Source organism: Lactuca virosa, chromosome 5 (assembly GCF_052849685.1).
Source record: "Lactuca virosa cultivar CGN04683 chromosome 5, Lactuca_virosa_CGN04683_v6, whole genome shotgun sequence".
NCBI classification, from domain to species: domain Eukaryota; kingdom Viridiplantae; phylum Streptophyta; class Magnoliopsida; order Asterales; family Asteraceae; genus Lactuca; species Lactuca virosa.
The window spans coordinates 53,101,398-53,121,343 of NC_136430.1; the positions used below are offsets into that span (position 1 = coordinate 53,101,398).

Here is a 19,946-nt window from a genome sequence, read left to right on the forward strand (position 1 = left end):
TTGGGCGTACGAAGTGGATCAGCTGAGACGCGTCAAGGCTACGATACGTGGCTCTCATGCGAAGGAGTAGGGAGGGTGACGGACTTCGGAACACTTACACGAGTACGCTGGGCGTACTCCCCCGGACCAACCTCAAAGTTTGTGCCCTAAACTTCAAAAATTCGTAACTTTCACATACGAACTCCATTTTCGACGTTCTTTATATCCACACGTAGGTATGACCTTGATCTACAACTTTCGTTTAGACTCCATAGGCTAATTTTGACTTTATTTTTAAAGTTATATTTTAATAGGCCATGACAGGAAAAGTCTGTTAAAAATTCATAACTTCTTCATCCGATGTCCGTTTTCGTCTGTCTTTTTACCGTTAAGCTATAATTGACAAGATCCTCAATTCTCGTTTAGGTTGTTTTGGCTAAAAATCACTCGATCTAAAATTCGAGTTTCAAACTGCATATTGTTATGCCAAATCTTAAAAAATTCATAACTTCCTCATGCAAAGTCAGATTTGGACATTCTTTTTATGCAAGCTCTCGGTTTAACGAATACTACGACTTTCATTTAGATCACTATTGCTAAAAAGCACTTTATCGTAAATTCACTTTTTACATCATACAACGTCATGTCGGTTCTGTCACGAAACTTCAACAGGATATAACTTCTTCGTTATAATTCGGATTTCGGTATTCTTTATATATCCAAAATCCTTGTTTCAACCACTACAACTTTCTTTATAGATATCGGGTTTATCTAACGTTTATTTTCGACGCTTATTTTTATTCTTAACTTATTAAATCATAATAATTAAGCAATAAACACATAATAATCAAATAGTACATCTTTATTATTTCAAAATAAGTTATAAAGGTTGACCTAGACTATTACATCATCATTAATGCCTAGCCTAAAAACACGGACGTTACACCACACCTGCTCATAAAACATAGATAAAAACCGCAATTAAAAAACATTTTTCAAAAAAAACATCAAAGTTAAAAATGCAGCCTCATAAAGTTCATAACTTCTTCAAATTTCTACAAACATTCAAGAAAAATTAAGACTTACGATCATATCTTACATGAAGAGTTGGTGGAAGTGAGTAAAATATTCAATTATAGAAAAAAATATGAACTGAATTTTGAAAAGTAGTTGAAAATGACGTTTTTTGAAATTTAAATGTTAATAGGGTAAATTGTGAATAATAGCAGTATAGTTTACTCTCTCTACCAATATGGGCAATGTACTTTATACAGAAAATACATTGTCTATATTAGTAAAAAGAATAAAATATTTTGCTATTTCCTGCTATTATCCCTAATTTATAATTACAAAATAAAATATATAATGGAGGGTAAAATGGTAAATTTACATGGATTTAACGACAGAAAATAGATGGGAGTGAGTCTCATGACCAAAAAGGTGAAAAAATACACCACAGAGATCGAAAAAAGCCAAAAACATTCCTTTGTGGACAAATCCAACAGAAACCACTATACCACAGGGACAATGATAGTATGAAAGTATGCTTTATAGCACTATACTTTGCATCAGTTTGAAAAGAAAACTTGAGAAAATAAAAGATTCCATTATTACTCAATTCAAAAATTCATTCAGAAAGTAATTTATGAAAAAATGATGAACTTATATTAAAAAAATAATAAAAAAAAAGTCTAAATCAATTTTTTTTAGACTACAAAATGGCAACTTGACTTTGTGTATAACCAAATAAAACATTAACTCACTTTTATTGCTCAGCCTCCTTATCATTCAACCACTTCTTAAGATTTTTTGCCTCACGTAGTACCTGGAAATTAATAAAACATTAAACTTTATGTTTCATTAATAAAGCTGCATAGTTTACACTTTAAAGATGAAAAAAAAAAACAATTGACCTGGTCAATTTTCTCTTTTGGAATCCATGGTTTTTTTTATTCCCACCCACTAACAATCTGCACAAATGAAAAAAATTAATAAGTGACAGTCTGGCAGAGGTAGAGGCGTAGGATTCTTCAATTTATTAAGTGACATTTTTAATCAAAGGATATTATTTACTGTTGAGTGGTGAAGCCACTTGTTTAGTGGCAGACAAAAGTAAAGGCAGAAAACATGCAAGAAATCATGGCACCATGTTTCACGGATCATGATTAGCAGCTACTTTTGACAACTTGCAATTTCAATCTCTATATATAGTAATCATATGTATTTGTAAACTGTGTACCAAGATCAATAGAATATATTCCCAGTTACCAAGAGTGGACGTAGGTCAGAAATTCGACCGAACTACTATAAATTATTGTGTTCTTGTTTTTCTATAATTTGTGAGCTAAGAGAGAGAGAGTTTCGTGTTAGTGTCTCGATCCTAACAAGTGGTATCAGAGCAAGGTTTTAGCTCCAGAAGGTGATTTTCAGTTTTTTGGTCGAAATTTTTTTTCGTCAAAAACGATTTTGGTGTATACCGTTGGAAAGGTCTCGTTCCGAAGATTCCGAAAATATTTTTTTCTGAATTTTTTGACCACCGGAAGACGTCCAAATCGCCGGTCAAAGGTTTGCCGGAATAGTTACCGAAAAAAAACCAGTTCGCCGGAGAAGACGACACTGTAGCACCTGAACTCACCGGAGAAGACGACACTGTAGCAGGAACTGTAGCACAACGTCAGCGGTGACGTCAGCAGACACTGTAGCACGACGTCAGCGGTGACATCAGCAGAAACTGTAGCAACACTGTAGCAGATTTGAAAATTTGCAATTTGGCCCCTGAATTTCCAGAAAATTGCAAGATAGGTCATTGTTCTTTCAGAAAATGGCAGAAAGCAGTAAGCTTCAGATTGAGAAGTTTGATGGGAAAGATTTTGGTTGGTGGAAGATGCAAATTGAAGATTTGCTCGTGCAGAAAGACTTGGACGCAGTTTTAAGTGAAAAACCAGAGGCGATGACACAGGCAAACTGGGAGACTTTGGATAAGAAGGCCAAGGCATTTATTAGACTGACGTTGTCAAAGGATGTTGCCTTCAACATTTTGAAGGAGACCTCGGCAAAGGGAATCATGGAGGCATTGTCTAATATGTACGAGAAGCCGTCGGCAGCAAATAAAGTCTTCCTGATTCGGGAGCTAGTCAACACGAGGATGAGGGAAGGAAGTTCAGTTACAGTGCACATCAACAATTTAAACTCGATTTTATCTAGACTTGGGTCAGTGGGAATAAAGTTCGAGGATGAAGCTCAAGCTTTACTATTGTTATCATCATTACCTGACAGTTGGTCTGGAACAGTTACAGCCGTTACTAGTTCCACAGGATCGAAAGGGCTCACTTTTGAAGGAATTCGGGATTTAATTCTAGGCGAAGACGTCAGACGAAGAAATTCCGGGGAATCATCAAGTGAACAATTGAATGCGGTCAGAGGTAGAAGAAATAACAGAGGTAGTGGGAGCGGGAACAGAAGAAGGAGTCAGTCGAGGACTCGAAATGATGTGACTTGTTGGAACTGTAAAGAGGTTAGACATTTCAGGAATCAATGTCCAAAAGACAAGAAAGAAGTTAACGCTGCAGTAGACCATTCAGATGATGATGTTTTGATCTGTAGTGTGGAGAGCAATGTGGATTCCTGGGTTATGGATTCAGGTGCTTCATTTCACGCTACCCACAGCCGTGAAGCACTGCAGAATCTGAAAGAAGAAGATTTTGGTAAGGTAAGACTGGCGAACGATGAGGTTCTTGATGTGACGAGCATAGGTGACTTAGTTTTGAAGACTCCAGTTGGTCCATGGACTTTGAAGGATGTCCGGGTAATTCCAAGTCTGAAGAAACAATTGATTTCTGTTGGGCAGTTGGATGAACAGGGACACGAGGTTAAGTTCAGGAATGGGCAGTGGAAGGTTGTCAAAGGAAATCTTGTGATAGCTCGTGGACATAAGAAGGGTTCATTATATATGGTCAGATTACCATCTGAGGGAGTAACCGTCCCAGTTCAGAAGAAAAACAAAACCCGGTTCATAGAGTCTCGTGGACAGAAGAAGGTTTGCTTTGCAGATGGCAAACCCAGAGTCACAGGTCAGATTCAGGTTGAACGTGTTTGGAACGGTTCAGAAAAACCAGTCAAGGGCATTCATAGCAGTGGGAGCAAGGGTTGTGCTTCAGCTAGAATACCCAGAACACAGTGGGTTAAGAGAACCAGTATTCCATCTGTAAAAGTCTCTCCAGATTATCTGCTTCATATGGAGAGTGTCGTTTGTTCTCAAGATGTTCCAGGATCGGGCAGTTCATTTCAGTGGGAGCCGGTGGAGACAGAGAACAGGTCAGTGGCAGACTTAGTCATGACTGATGTGTTGGAGCTAACGGAAGCTTCAACTGGCCTTCAGGATAATTGAAGAGAAGGCCGGGTAATTAGGATGGAGTCAAGGTCAAAATCGTTTTACAGAAATACAGATGCACAGTTGAAGCACAGGTGAAAATTGTTCCGTGGCTTCAAGTGGGAGATTGTTGAGTGGTGAAGCCACTTGTTTAGTGGCAGACAAAAGTAAAGGCAGAAAACATACAAGAAATCATGGCACCATGTTTCACGGATCATGATTAGCAGCTACTTTTAACAACTTGCAATTTCAATCTCTATATATAGTAATCATATGTATTTGTAAACTGTGTACCAAGATCAATAGAATATATTCCCAGTTACCAAGAGTGGACGTAGGTCAGAAATTCGACCGAACCACTATAAATCATTGTGTTCTTGTTTTTCTATAATTTGTGAGCTGAGAGAGAGAGTTTCGTGTTAGTGTCTCGATCCTAACATTTACCTCTTGAAGCTCAGTTAAATACCGGCTAACACTTTTTGATGCTTCTGGCCTTGCTGTAAGCTCCTTGTATCTATACATACCACATGTTTATAAAAATTTAAGTTTTATAATATCACAATCAAATTTTATTATTTTTTATCTACTGCATACCTGAAAATTTTGGGGTCCCCGATATCCGTCAGTTGATCCAAACGTTCTTCAAATTGAGTAGCTGAAGCATCTTCACCATCCATGTACAACCGATATTCCACCTAAAAAAACAAACAAAATTAATATTAATGTCAATTGAATAGTCATTATGTGTGTGTCTCTGCACTTCTCATTCTTTCTGCATCCTTTGCATCAAGTGCAGTCAACCTATTCCTTTATTTGAAATTTGAAATCAACAATATAAAGCAATAAATCAGCATATCTTCTCTTCTTAATCTAATCAAACAATCATTTTACCTTTAAACCCTCCATCCTTATTCTATGCCTATGTCTCATTCTTTTCATAAAGTTATAATACCGTTTTTGCCCCTCACCCTTAAAATTTGCAACAAATCCGTCACATGCTTCAGCATCAACATCTTTTTCCCCTGAATGTGATATCTACATGTAAACAACACACAAAAATTCCATTACCCGATGCATAACATCTTCTTAACCCACCTGTACAGACATCAAGCAATTCAATTATGCTTGCAATTCATTGGTATATACATAAAACTATAAAATGGAAATGAAACCTGGGTGAAAGTGGAAAACGAAAGAGAAATCAGAGGCAAAGATACTGAATTTTTGAAAAACCTGATCAAAAACCACTTATAATCTACGAAATTGTCGTCGACCTCTCCATCTCCCCTCTGTCTTCATTATTGGAACTTGTAGAACCTGAAAAGAGGTTTCGTTGTGATGTTTAATGAAGAAAGAAACTGAAAACGAACGGAAGGAAGAACATGTTTTGCACCTGTGTTGATGTCTGTAGAGAAAAGAGAAGCAACCAGAAGCGGGGGCGACTTCATGTCGAAGAGTCACTGTTTTTGGTTAACATTGAGATTATATCATATTGAAAAAAGAGGTTATTAGGCGGTGGTAATAACCTAGATGTCGGTGGCTGGATTTGACGATGATTTTGAGACCAATTTATCCTTGAAGAGAATTACCTGAACATTGTCAACATTATCTGATTTCAAAATATCAGCAAGCTTCAACAAAATCTTTGCTTTGTCAATATCAGTATCCCCCATTGCAAGACATGTGGTAAATCCGTATGATATAAAAGAAACATCATTAAAGTATCAAGAGTCCTACCAAATTGTACACCGTGATTTTCAATGAGAGGAGGCTCAGAAAAAGGGGATGAAAGACGGTATGGCTACAAACAGCGGCTGCATATTCCAATCAGATATGCCTTGCCAAAATACGGCCTTCAAGTCCACCCATGGTCGACGGTGCAAATTTATTTCACGAACAAATCTCATCATCGCCTCAATCTTTGTAAAGAACAATCAAAATCGGACCCCATCAAAGGAATCACAAGTCAATGATGAACACCAGAAAATGCCACAGGAAGCAATCAAAACCGCAAGCCGTCAAAGGAGACGGTAGTTAGCGATTGAGCGATTCACCGGAAGAGGAAGAAAGAGTAAAGAAGAAAGGAAGAAGAAATAAGCAAAAGGGAAAGAAATACTACAGGACGACGAGGGCGGCAATGAAAGCGGATAAGAAAAATCATGATTGTGGAGTTAGAATGAAAATTAGAAGTTCCGTGTCAAAATATGAAAGAGAAAAAACTTCACTACAGCTAAGGATTTTAAGAATTTATGGTATATATAATGTCAAAGTTACTTATTTGGGGTTTGTTTAGCTTATTTTAATAGAAAAAAATACATGCGTTTAAATAATCAAGACTAAAAATATAGCCTTGGTTGGTCGAATTGTATAGGCAATGTCCTTGTTACTATCAGAAATTGCTTTAGAAGAGTGAATTTTGTGGTTGCTTTGCGTGAAAGATTCTGTTTAATTTTTATCATGTGAAGAAACTCATATGCTAAATGCACTCATATAAATCGGAAACTCTAAACTAAAAGGGGACTGATTTATCCACGGCAAGTTTTCATCCATCCACAGAAAACTTTATGTTTTGACAATAATACCCCTAAGTTTAATACCTAAATATTGAAGATAGAAAATCCCAGCCTCCGAACTCTAAAAGAAACATGACGAAACAACCTTCTTCCTACTTCAACGCCGCTTTTTCTTCAGCCCACTCTCTGCAACGCCTCTATTGTCGATCAACAATCCATCCCAAGTTCATCCAATTTCTCGATCTTCGTAAATCGAGCTTAGGGCTCCTGAAGATGATATGTGCAAATTAACCTCAAGTTCATCCATATTTATCGATCTTCTTAGCAAGCTCAACCGATATTGGTACAATCACACGAAAAGGACCACACATGAGGCTTTGAAACCGGCAACCACATGTCAACAACTCTGTTCAAATGTTAAGGCCTTAAGAATATTATATGATCAAAATTGTTCTGAAAACTCGTATGAAGCAATTCAACATAAGTCCCTCCACAAAATCCAACAAGGGTATGTCAAGATTAGGGGTGAAAATGCCAAAACAAGAGAGACTAAAAGGGGAAAACCATTTTATTAATAACTTATATGAATCACTAACCAATCTGTAGAGTCAAATTAATTGATTTTAAGAGTAAAGCCTAACAACTTTCATCAATTCAGGTTTCTGAACAAACTCAAAAGGATAAACCCCAACACTATGAAACCAAATTTAAGAAAAAAAAACACAGAATCAAATGCATAAACTGTAAATCCACATCAGATAACAAAAAATAAAGAACATTTTCTAAGATGAGGAAAGGATTGATGTTATTCGGGTCCCAAGAGTAATCTGATTTGTAGGTTTGCAACTGATATGCTTCTGGAAGTTGTGACAGTGAGTTTTCATGGTTTTTTGGAAACACAGGATCTGGTAGCGCTGAAGGAGAAAGAAGGATTGCAACGATTGCAGCGACGTGTGCATCGTGGTCCTTCGAAAACATAACACTTTTCTCTCTCTTAAATATGTTTAAATTTAAAATTTAAATGAGGGCATAATTGTCTATTTACAATAAAAATATGTGGATACATCAAAAATACCATGGAAAAATCAGCTCCCAAACTAAAAAAACGGAAAGAAAAATAAGAAAACAAGGGGCGTTTTATGAGGGAACGGTATTGTGGTCCCAGGTACGATATAAAAGGAGAATGTTGGTCATTGAATTCGCGGTATAAAACCCTCGACCGCGTAGCAGCCAATGCAGAAAACGAGAGTGGTTCTCCATTATTTTTGTGTTAAGATTTATGGAGTCTTGAACAAATTGACAAGTTCCTAAAAATTCAAGGGCCATAAATGTAACTTGACAAATATTAAACAATTCAATTGTTTAATATTGAATGGACGTACATGTCGGCAAATCAATTGTTTATTATTTGGACGCATCTTTTGCATGGTCAAACAATGGACGGCAAGAAATATTAAATTATTAAATGATGGCTCCTTTTTTCTCAATTGCGGCAATTTTGTCAATATGGACGGCAAATTTGTGTGAATCAAGAAAAGTTTACAGTACATCTCCTATATATATATATATATATATATATATATATATATATATATATATATATATATATATATATATATATATATATATATATATATATGTGTGTGTGTGTGTGTGTGTGTGTGTGTGTGTTGTGTAGCAGAGAGTGTGTGCATCAAATATAACTTGTAGAGTTATAAATTGTAATCTTATTGAGTTAATAAGAAAATCTAGTTGCAGCCCGTGGACGTAGGATTTACACCGAATCCGAACCACGTAAAATCCTTGTGTTCCTTCTTGCTTTATTTCCTTCGTGTGTTTGTGTGTGTGATAGTGTTTCCGCTGCATGTACCCGGTCTGATTCCTAACAACTGGTATCAGAGCCTGGTTAGCAAGGTTTGGAGGGTACGATCGTTTTTTTTATCACGCACGAGTGTACCTGATTTGTCTCTTGTTTGTCATAATGGCTAAAGACAAGGTTGTAATCGAAAAGTTCAACGGTTCTGATTTTAGCTGGTGGAAAATGCAATTAGAAGCATTGCTATGTCAGAAAGACTTGGACATGGTACTCGGAGACAAACCGGAGAAAATGGAAAAAGCTTTTGAAGATGCGTGGAACTCAAAGGACAAGAAAGCCAAGGCGGTTATTACATTGTCATTGACGAAGAGCGTTGCTTTCAACATCATGAATGAAACCACGGCGCGTGGTATGATGGAGGCTCTGTCAAATATGTATGAGAAACCATCGGCGGCTAACAAGGTGTTCTTGATGAAGGAGTTGTTCACTACAAGGATGAATGAGGAAGGATCAGTTACGGTTCACATTAATAATCTAAATTCAATTCTGTCCAGATTATCATCTGTGGGAATTAAATTTGATAATGAGACTCAAGCTTCGCTGCTACTAGCTTCTCTACCTGATAGCTGGTCCGGAACAGTTACTGCTGTTACGAGTTCCGTGGGGACCAGTGGTATGACTTTTGAAGGGGTTAGAGATTTGGTTCTAGGCGAGGATATCAGACGCAAGAATCAAGGTGGATCTTCCTCTTCTGATTTATTAAATGTCGGAAGAGGTAGAGGGAATAGCAGGAGCAGTGGGAGTCGGGGAAAAAGTTCTTCTAGAACTTTGAAGAATGTGAAATGCTGGAACTGTCAAGAAGTGGGACATGTTAAGAGTCAATGTCCAAAGAAAGAATTGAACATTGCTGGTGCTGAGAGTGTGTCTGAGGATGATGCATTGATACTCAGTATGGAAAGTTCTGTAGACTCTTGGGTCATGGATTCAGGGGCTTCGTTTCACGCCATGGACAACGGGGAAACGATGGTGAATCTAAAAGAAGGAGATTTTGGGAAGGTACGGTTGGCAAATGACGAGATGCTTCAGGTAACGGGCATGGGAGATATTGATCTGGTTACTTCATTGGGAACTACATGGAACCTGAAAAATGTCAAGGTGATTCCGGAGCTGAAAAAGAAATTGATTTATGTTGGTCAGCTGGATAAACAAGGACTGGAAGTAAGGTTTGGTGATGGTAAATTGATGGTGGTCAATGGTAATTCGGTGATTGCTCAAGGTTTGAAGCGTGGGTCATTGTATATGGTTGAGGTACCTGCTGAGGGAAGTATGACCATCCCGATTAAGCAAGACAAAATCTGGTTCGCTAAATCTACGGCTAAGAGAGTTCATTTTGCAAACATGAATTCTAAAGCCAAGGGGATGTTAGCTGAACGAGTCGGAAAGTCTAAACCAGTCAGGAGATTATGTGACAGTGGGAGCACGGGGCGTGTTCCGGGTACAGTTATAAAGAGCCGTTGGGTTTTGAAGACTAAGACTGAAAATTTCTCTCCTGTTGGATGTTTGCTATGTTTGGAGAGTGTTAGTGGTCCTCGGTGTATCTCTGGATCCGGTGGAGTGTCCAAACCAGTTGAGACAGAGGATGAGTCGATGGTGGGATTAGCCACGGCTGAGTTGGAGCTAGTGGGAGCTTCAACTGGCCCTTCTAGTAATTGATGATGAGGGGCGGCTGCAACTAGAGAAATCAGACTAAGTTTTAGCTTGTTCATTGGAACTGGAAGCCTAAAAGGACTTGGTTGTTTTTTAAGATTACTGGAATAATTGAGAGTTGAATGGCGGAGAAAAGCTAAAGTTGTTCAAGCCTCCAAGTGGGAGATTGTTAAGATTTATGGAGTCTTGAACAAATTGACAAGTTCCTAAAAATTCAAGGGTCATAAATGTAACTTGACAAATATTAAACAATTCAATTGTTTAATATTGAATGGACGTACATGTCGGCAAATCAATTGTTTATTATTTGGACGCATCTTTTGCATGGTCAAACAATGGACGACAAGAAATATTAAATTATTAAATGATGGCTCCTTTTTTCTCAATTGCGGCAATTTTGTCAATATGGACAGCAAATTTGTGTGAATCAAGAAAAGTTTACGGCACATCTCCTATATATATATATATATATATATATATATATATGTGTGTGTGTGTGTGTGTGTTGTGTAGCAGAGAGTGTGTGCATCAAATATAACTTGTAGAGTTATAAATTGTAATCTTATTGAGTTAATAAGAAAATCTAGTTGCAACCCGTGGACGTAGGATTTACACCGAATCCGAACCACGTAAAATCCTTGTGTTCCTTCTTGCTTTATTTCCTTCGTGTGTTTGTGTGTGTGATAGTGTTTCCGCTGCATGTACCCGGTCCGATTCCTAACATTTTGTCGATTAAGGTAACGATTACTTTTTCCAGAATCGAATTGAATTGATTATTATGTGTTTCAGGATCGAATCACATATTTAGCCCAGTTCGACTAAAATATTTTGTTTAATATTTTTCAAGCGAAGAAACTCATATGCTAAATGCATAGATACTCCTTGATTTTTTATAATAACTAACATGATTTCATGCTAATTTGTATAAATTTTTTGAACTCATCATTACACTTATGGTGTTGAAACCAATTATTGTGTCCATGGCCACTGACATGTGCAAAATTAGTGCCATTCTTGGACCAAATACTGAACTGGATTTTCTTTTAGCTATGTTACGGAATCTGATTTGATCTTTTTGTATATTAGGATTAATTAGAAGTTGCTTATGAATCGATCTCTGGCTTAATTACCAGATAAATGCTATTATTTGCAGAATTCTTTGATAGCATTCATGGCAGGAGTTACGGTGCAATATACCAGCTTTTCTTCAACACTAATTTCCAGTGAAAGCAATGTTTGCTCAAAGTCAAAGCGATATGGTAATTATAAAAACAGTCAAGTCAAGATGATGTGTAGGTTACAGGGAGTCAACGCTTTAGACAACAAGGTCAACAAAGCCATTATCTCCACTCAAAGCCAACGATTGCAGACACTCCCTTACATTGGACAGACAGAGATTGTTATATTTTGCCAAAGACCATGTTTGATCGGTTTACAGAGAATGCTATCAAAGCTATTGAGCTTGCACAAAAGGAGACTATATGCCTTGGTCACAATCTCGTGGGAACAGAGATGATTTTATTAGGTCTTATTGGTGAGGGCACAAACATAGCAGCAAAGGCCTTTGAGTCAATGGGGATTGGATTGAACGATGCACGGGTTGAAGTAGATAATAAACTTTACATGATACTTGGGTATTCTTACCCAAAAAGAAAAAAAGCTATCGGTAAATGTAGTGGAATTGTTGAAGTAGAGATTCCTTTTACATCTAATGCAAAACGCATAATTGAGATGTCAATAGAGGAGGCCCAAAAACATGGTAATATTTGTGTTTTTGAAACATTAATAATTTAAGTTATATCGATATAACATATTTAGTACCACGACTTGATCTTTCACGTCATAGTTATATTGGGACAGAGCACTTGCTTATCAGTTTGCTTCTTCCTAATGGAGGAGGTCTAGCAATTGACGTACTTGAGGAATTAGGTGTCGACCCAAGTAACATTCTCCAGGCAAGTGTAGCTACTATATATTGTATGTTATAACTTATATATTTTTGCTCTTAGTGTTTGTTTCTCTTTTACTTAATGCATTCAACATTTCTTTTTTACTTAATTTCGTATATCCGTTTTTGAGCACCCCTAGCTAGTCTTAATGGGTCAAGTGCTAGGGTGTCATTTTTTTGCATTAAGACCATCATTACCATTTTACCAAATCCATTGGTCCTTGTTTTTTGTTCTATATTTGTATTTTTGTTCCAAATACGACAAATCAAATCGACAAAAAACTGAGTCGTTTGTTATTCAACATCCCCTTTACATAATAGAAGGGTAAAAGGGTATTCATTTACATTTTGACAATTCATTCAAACATACATCATTTAACCCTTCTTTTGAATGTAGAAAGAAAAAGAAACATTGCACTAGTTAATTTCAATTAGCTTTTCATATGCTAAGAAGAAATTTGATCCCCGAGGATATCCGTTATCCCAAATACTAAAGAAAACACGGAGGGTGTAGGTAATTACCATATAAAATCTATTATTTGCAGAGTGTTTTTGTTGCAATCATGGTGAGGGACTGTAAAAGCAAGGTCCATTCAGTTTGGAGAGGGAATATGCCAATGCCCTTGTTTGAGTGTTTTACAGAGCAGGCTAACCAAGCTGTTACACTTGCACAAGAGGTAGCAAGATCGCTGGGTCACAATTTTGTGGGTCCAGAGATGATTTTATTAGGTATTATTGGTGAGGGCACCAGCATTGCAGCAAAGGTCTTCATATCAATGGGTGTTAATTATGAAACTCTATATGTTGAGGTGGAAAATTTTCTTGGTAGGGGTAGTGGATTTGTTGCTGAAGAGATTCCACTTACACCCCGTGCAAAACGTGGAACTATAAAATCATTAGAGGAGGCCCAAAAACTTGGTAATGTGTGTTTTGTTGAAATATTAATAAAGTTAACTCGGCCATAACTTATTGAGTACCATGCATGTCTTAATCTTTCAGGTCATAAATATATTAGAACATAGCACTTGCTTCTTGGTTTGCTTTTCAAGGGAGGTGTAGCAGATCGTGTTCTTGAAAGTTTAGGTTTGGACCGTTTTGACATTCGCAAACAGGCAAGTCGGACACACACACACACACTTATATATATATATATATATATATATATATATATATATATATATATATATATATATATATATATATATATATATATTATAAAGGGTACTTCTTTATGACTTGATGCATACAATAACTCTTAATTGGTTTAAGTGCAAGAGGGTCAGTTTATGCTTTTAAGACCATCATTTTTCTATCCCTACCATTTTACCAAATCGTTTCTCCCCTGTGTTTGTTCCAAGTATTGATGGTATGTGTGTAATTTTGTTCCAAATATGTCAAGACGACAAAAATCTTTGAGAGAAATACAATGGCTGTATATATAATTTGAATTTGTAACAGTTATCAATTAAACACTCGTTTTTATTAAACATTAGCTCTAGATAGAAGAGTAAAATAATCATTTATTCACATTTAGATGACAATGAAAAAAAAAAACATACAGTGTATCTACCGATTCAGCATTTTATCCATACAAGAATTGATGTAAAAAAAATAAAGAAACAGGCATAGTTAGTTTCCTGTGCAAAAAATCCTTCTCTAGTCTTATGTGCAATCTTTAACACCTTGAGTAGGTGATCAAAATGGTTGAAATGGTTGACGAGAGTGCTGCACTTTTAAGCAAGATGCCAACTCTAGAGAAATATGGTACCAACTTGGGAAAGCTAGCGAAGGAGGTAACTTGTGTTCAATATGGGAGTGATTTTAACTTTTAAGCAGATAAAATAAAAATTGCAACTGTTCTTTTTCCTTTTTACAGGGTAAGTTGGATCATGTTGTTGAAAGAGTTGCTCAATTTCCTGGAGGACTTACAAAAACTAATCCAGAAACAATTGATGGGAAGAAGGTCGGTTGCAGTTTGTATTTGTTTTATGTGGATAATGATGATGGTCTTGCATTAGGAGATGGATTGTGTACCATATATAGATTCTAATGAAAGGAGTTGGGTTTTTTATTTAATATTTTCTGCTGTTTTTCTTCCTAACTAAATGGCAATTAAGCCAATTGTGATTTATGTTCCTTCTTCAGATGTTTACTGGAGACATGGGTCGGGAGAGACGACTAAAAAAGCTAATTAAGCTAAGCGATGTAATTATTCTCCTTATTGATGAGTTTGATGACTTAATGGGAGCACAAGTAGGAGAAGGGGCTATTGATGCTGCTTAGGGGTGTTCAAAATATCACACACCGAAAAAACAATCGGAAAATTCCAAGAACTGTACAAATTTATTTTTATTTTTATTTTTTTGGATTTTTATAAAGTTCGTTAACATTAGTGAAATCTTCGGGTTTTTTGGCTTGGTTATCATTCATGTTATTTCTGCCGATAGGAAACTGGAAACAGAAATTTTTATTTTCTATTTTCTAGCTAGGTGGATATTTATGTTTAGAATTTTGGTTGATATGAGAAATCTCAAATTTTAGTGCTCGGCTAATACTTTTGTATTAGATTTATAACTGTAGATCATAATCATATATATCTGTTTAGGGTTATATGCGATTCTGTTTTTTTTTCTTCCATATTTGATGGAGTGGAGTTCGAATTTTGGGTTTCAAAATGCTCGGTTAATACTTTTGTAGGGCAAGTGTTTGCATGTAGACACTCTTATGTTATTTGGTACCCCTGGAAATTCGTTTCTTTTGTTATGGTACATGATAAATTGCTTAAATGACATAAGGGATTACTTTATTTTTACACCCGAAGACAAATGATGCATATATCATATGTTAAACAGGATACTTTTCACTTTTTAGAATGTTTATTTTGGAAGTATTGCCAGCAAGATGTATATATAGTCCCTAATTTGATCTCTTTGGTTAACAATGAACCATGTAAATTGTAGTTTTACTTCATCTGCTGCCAAGCAAATGATAGTGACAAGAGCACACGTTTTTTAATTAGTTCAACCTAAGACTTTAGTTGGATTTCTTAGAGGAATTACTCGTCTAATTCTTACGTAGTTAGAAGTAATATGGTTTCTAGCACCACTATATTGATTCCATAGGTGGATTTTATATTTATGTTTATAGATTACACAAAAACCGGATCCCGGGAATTGGTCCGATAATATCCGAATCTTGTCAAAATTGGATTTTGATCAAACTGGATCTGATTAATGCGATCGGTAGAATCCATATCCAAAATTGGATTGTTCCTGGATTGTAAACCGGTTTTAATGAGAATCCGTATCCAAAACTTCTAAAGATCCGATTCAAAACTGTGGAAAAGTTGTCTCCAAAATTAGCAAGTGGCAAATAGTTCAGGGGTTATTTCAGTAACTTATCATTTACTATTCATAGTTTGACTATGAATAGTAATATATATGTGAATTGAATGAAGAATTGGACGGTGTATATATGTGGTCAAAGTAAGGCGCCTAAAAACAATTGTCCGCCTACAATTTGGACGGCTTTTCTTCTTTCATTTCATATTATATTGCTTTTGGCTATAAATAGCCTAAGCCATGAACCAGAAAAAAGAACACAACCAAAAATTATCCAAGTATATATAGAAAAGTATTACATATATATACTGATACACCACCGTGTATTTTAGCTCTCCCACTCTATTTTGTAATCTCTTTCATAATCCCTGTAAACACTGCAAATTATAGTGAATTGTTTCTCGGCTTCCTCCGCCCGTGGTTTTTTCCCGATTTGGGTTTCCACGTAAATTCCTGTGTCTCTATTCTATTTATTTTATTCGTATTACGTTGTGATTATTACGCTTTGATAATTTTTGATCTCATTCCGCATTGAGCTAATATTATTTAAGTCAATTTGGATCCGTCATATTTTACAACAATTGGTATCAGAGCATCCAGGTTGTGATATTAGCTCGTTGGGATCATTTTATCAAGTAATTAATCATGTCTTCGGTAAAATACGATATTCCACTACTGGATCGTAACACCCGATTTCCGTTGTGGCAAGTAAAGATGAGAGACATTCTCATTCAGATGGATTTACACAAGGCGCTCTTGGGTTTCAATAAGATGCCCGATACATGGACCGAAGAAGAAAAGGGGATGAAAGATCTGAAGGCTTTATCCCAAATTCGTTTGCACTTGTCAAACGATGTTTTGCAAGATGTTCTAAAAGAAACGTCAGCGGCTTCTTTATGGCTAAAGTTGGAGCAACTGTTGATGACCAAGAGCTTACCAAACAAGTTGCATTTGAAGCAACAGTTGTTCAATCTCAAGATGATTGAAGGAGGCTCTTTAGCTGAACATATATCCACATTTAAAGAGTTAGTAAATAACTTAGAGAATATGGATGTTCAGTATGAAGATGAAGACTTGGCTCTATTCTTACTATCATCGTTGCCAGAATCCTATAGCCATTTTCGTGATACTATTATCTATAGCCGTGACACTCTAGTTTTAGATGAAGTCTATACAGCTTTGGATTCCAAAGAGAAGATGAAGCATATTACTGGTGGTGGTTCAAGTGATGCTAAAGCCGAAGGTTTGACTGCCAGAGGAAGAACAACAGAGAGAAGTAGAACTTCTCAATCTTCCAACAGAACCAGATCCAAGTCAAAAGGCAAACGAAAGTTTTGCAACTATTGTCACAAGAAGGGACATGTGCTTGAAGAATGCTTCAAGTTGAAGAACAAAGAAAAAGAGAAGACGACAGCAAATGGTAAACAAGCTAGCACTTCGGGTGAAGCCGATCTAGCTGAGGTCGAAGGTATTGGAGAACTTTTGACAGTTTATTCAGATAAACTGGATTCCACTGGTGATTGGATACTCGACTCTGGTTGTACTTTTCATATGTGTCACAACAAAAGTTGGTTTTACACATTTGAAAAGGTTAACCAGGGCTATGTGTTGATGGGTAACAATACTACATGTCCAGTTCTTGGACATGGTTCAGTCAGGATCCGTATGTTTGACGGAGTTATTCGAACCATAGGGGATGTTAGATATGTTCCTGACCTCAGAAGAAACTTGTTATCTCTCAGTTCCTTTGACAAAAAGGGATACGAGTTTGCTGGTAAAGGTGGAGTTCTCAGGGTATTCAAAGACGGTTCTGACAAACTGAGAGCCGAACGAAAAACCTCAGATCTTTACTTTCTTGACGGGCAAACAATTTCGAGTGATGCTGATGTTGTGTCAAAGTCTTTTTCTGATCCAGATCAGTCCCGTCTTTGGCACCTTCGACTCGGCCATATGAGTTTTCAAGGCATGTCAGAATTGAGTCGAAGAGGTTTACTTGGTCAACAAAAGATTGTTGATTTGGATTTCTGTGAAGACTGTGTATATAGCAAGGCAAAACGAGTAAGGTTTGCAAGTGGTATCCATACAACGAAAGGACCACTTGATTATGTTCACTCGGATTTGTGGGGACCGGCTCGAGTTGCTTCAAAAGGTGGAGCTATTTATATGCTCACTATTATTGATGATTTCTCCAGGAAGGTGTGGTCTTTCTTCTTAAAACATAAAGGAGACGTTTTCTCTACCTTCAGAAATTGGAAAGTTCAGGTTGAAAAGCAATCAGGTCTGGTGGTAAAGTATCTTCGTACGGATAATGGACTTGAGTTTTGCTCAGAAGAGTTTAATGTCTATTGTCAAAAGGAAGGCATTACTCGACATCGCACAGTAGTCCATTCACCTCAACAAAATGGTGTAGCTGAAAGGATGAATCGCACCATTATGGAGAAGGTCCGGTGTATGCTTTCTAATTCCAAATTGCCAAAGTCTTTTTGGGCGGAGGCTGCTTCGACTGCTTGCTATGTTATCAACCGATCACCGTCACGAGCAATCGAGAAGAAAACTCCGTTTGAGTTATGGTCCGGTAAACCTGCAAATTATTCAGATTTAAAACCATTCGGATGTCCAGCGTATGCACGAGTTGACAATGGGAAGCTAGAACCAAGAGCAATCAAATGCGTTTTTCTTGGGTACAATCAAGGTGTAAAGGGTTACAAGTTATGGAGCTTTGATTTGAAGAAAATTATCATCTCAAGAGATGTTATTTTTGATGAGTCTGCTATATTTCAACCAGTTGCTGACTCTTCTAAAAGAACAGATGCATCAGATGTATCATCCGAAGCAAATAAAGAGAATGCTCAAATGGAGGTGGAGCTTCCTACTTCACCTACCACTAATCAGAGTACAAATCAGCATCAAGATTCTTCTTCGTCGGATGAGCATGTTGTTGGTGAAGATTCAACACCTTCACAACCACAAGCTACTACTCCAAGCATTGCAAGAGATAGACCGAAAAGACAGATTATTCCTCCGAAGAGGTATGCTGAATCTGATTTGGTTGCCTATGCTTTTATTGTTGCTGATAATATTGAGTCTGCAACGGAGCCTGCAAATTATGACGAGGCTATCAAATCTGAAGACTCAAATGATTGGATGTTCGCTATGCAAAATGAGATGGAATCCTTGCAGCGAAACAGTACTTGGAATTTAGTTCCTATTCCGAAAGGGAAGAGACCAGTTAAATGCAAGTGGGTCTACAAGCTCAAGGAACCTGTCAACCCAAATGATAAACCAAGATACAAAGCTCGGTTAGTAGCTAAAGTCTACAGTCAGATTCCTGGTATTGATTACACTGACATTTATTCCCCAGTTGTCAAACATACTTCCATTCGTGTATTGTTGGGGTTGGTTGCTTCTAACGATTTTGAGTTAGAACAACTTGATGTCACTACAGCTTTCCTAAATGGTGAGCTTGAGGAAGAGATTTTTATGCAACAACCTGAAGGTTTTGTAGTTCTTGGAAAGGAGAACTACGTATGCAAGTTGAACAAATCTCTTTATGGCCTCAAGCAGTCTCCTAGACAATGGTACAAGAGGTTCGATTCTTTCATGACCAGTCACAAATTCAGCAGGTGCACCTATGATAGCTGCGTTTATTTCAAGAAAGGTGACAATGGTTCAAAGATCTACTTACTCTTGTACGTGGATGACATGTTGATTGCAGCAAAAGATATGAAGGAGATTCAGAAGTTAAAAGACCAGTTGAAAGCTGAATTTGAAATGAAGGACTTAGGAGCTGCCAAAAAGATTTTAGGTATGGAAATTATTCGTGACAGGAAGTCTAGGATCTTGCATCTTTCTCAGAAAAGTTATATTGAGAAAGTCCTAAGACGCTTCAGTATGCACGAAGCAAAGTCTGTCAACACACCTTTTGCAGCTCATTTCAAGCTATCATCCGCTTTGAGTCCTACTAATGAGACTGATATGGCTTACATGGCACGTGTTCCATACTCTAGTGCTGTTGGATCTTTGATGTATGCTATGATCTGCACGCGCCCTGATTTGGCTTATGCTGTTAGCATGGTTAGTAGATACATGGCGAACCCGGGGAAAGAACACTGGAAAGCAGTATAGTGGATTTTTCGTTATTTACGCGGTACGTCTTCTATGTGTTTAAGTTTTGGTAAATCTAACACTGGGGTGTTCGGATATGTTGATTCAGATTATGGCAAAGATTTGGATAAACGAAGATCAATTACAGGGTATGTGTTTACTCTAAATG

At 37.0% G+C, this 19,946-nt stretch overlaps 1 protein-coding gene across 3 annotated transcripts; it reads right to left on the reverse strand.

Annotated features, from left to right (window-relative positions):
* Positions 1–828: 828 nt before the first annotated feature.
* LOC145116764 (heat shock 70 kDa protein 17-like) lies at positions 829–6,464 on the reverse strand. Of its 3 annotated transcripts, XR_013712290.1 has the most exons (8): positions 6,086–6,464; positions 5,875–5,937; positions 5,317–5,665; positions 4,943–5,043; positions 4,793–4,862; positions 1,893–1,949; positions 1,743–1,804; positions 829–930 (listed from the first exon to the last, which is right to left on the reverse strand). XR_013712290.1 is itself a non-coding variant. In XM_079053089.1 (7 exons), exons 2-5 carry the CDS (start codon positions 5,359–5,361, stop codon positions 1,929–1,931), a joined length of 237 nt encoding a protein of 78 aa, XP_078909215.1. In that variant the 5' UTR covers positions 5,362–5,665; positions 5,875–6,464; the 3' UTR covers positions 829–930; positions 1,743–1,804; positions 1,893–1,928. The 3 variants fall into 3 exon arrangements, 1 of the variants encoding a protein (XP_078909215.1); XR_013712289.1 differs by having other exon boundaries at positions 5,240–5,665; positions 5,875–6,464; XM_079053089.1 differs by having other exon boundaries at positions 5,875–6,464.
* Between the last annotated feature and the right edge of the window lie 13,482 nt (positions 6,465–19,946).

Bases quoted from the DNA above. Each gene is read 5' to 3' on its own strand.
- LOC145116764 (XM_079053089.1), bottom strand. From the start codon at position 5,361: ATGTTGATGCTGAAGCATGTGACGGATTTGTTGCAAATTTTAAGG. The intron at 5,044-5,316 runs GTGAGGGGCAAA...TTGTTTTTTTAG, and splicing joins ATTTGTTGCAAATTTTAAGG to GTGGAATATCGGTTGTACAT. The intron at 4,863-4,942 runs GTATGCAGTAGA...TGGTATGTATAG, and splicing joins GGGGACCCCAAAATTTTCAG to ATACAAGGAGCTTACAGCAA.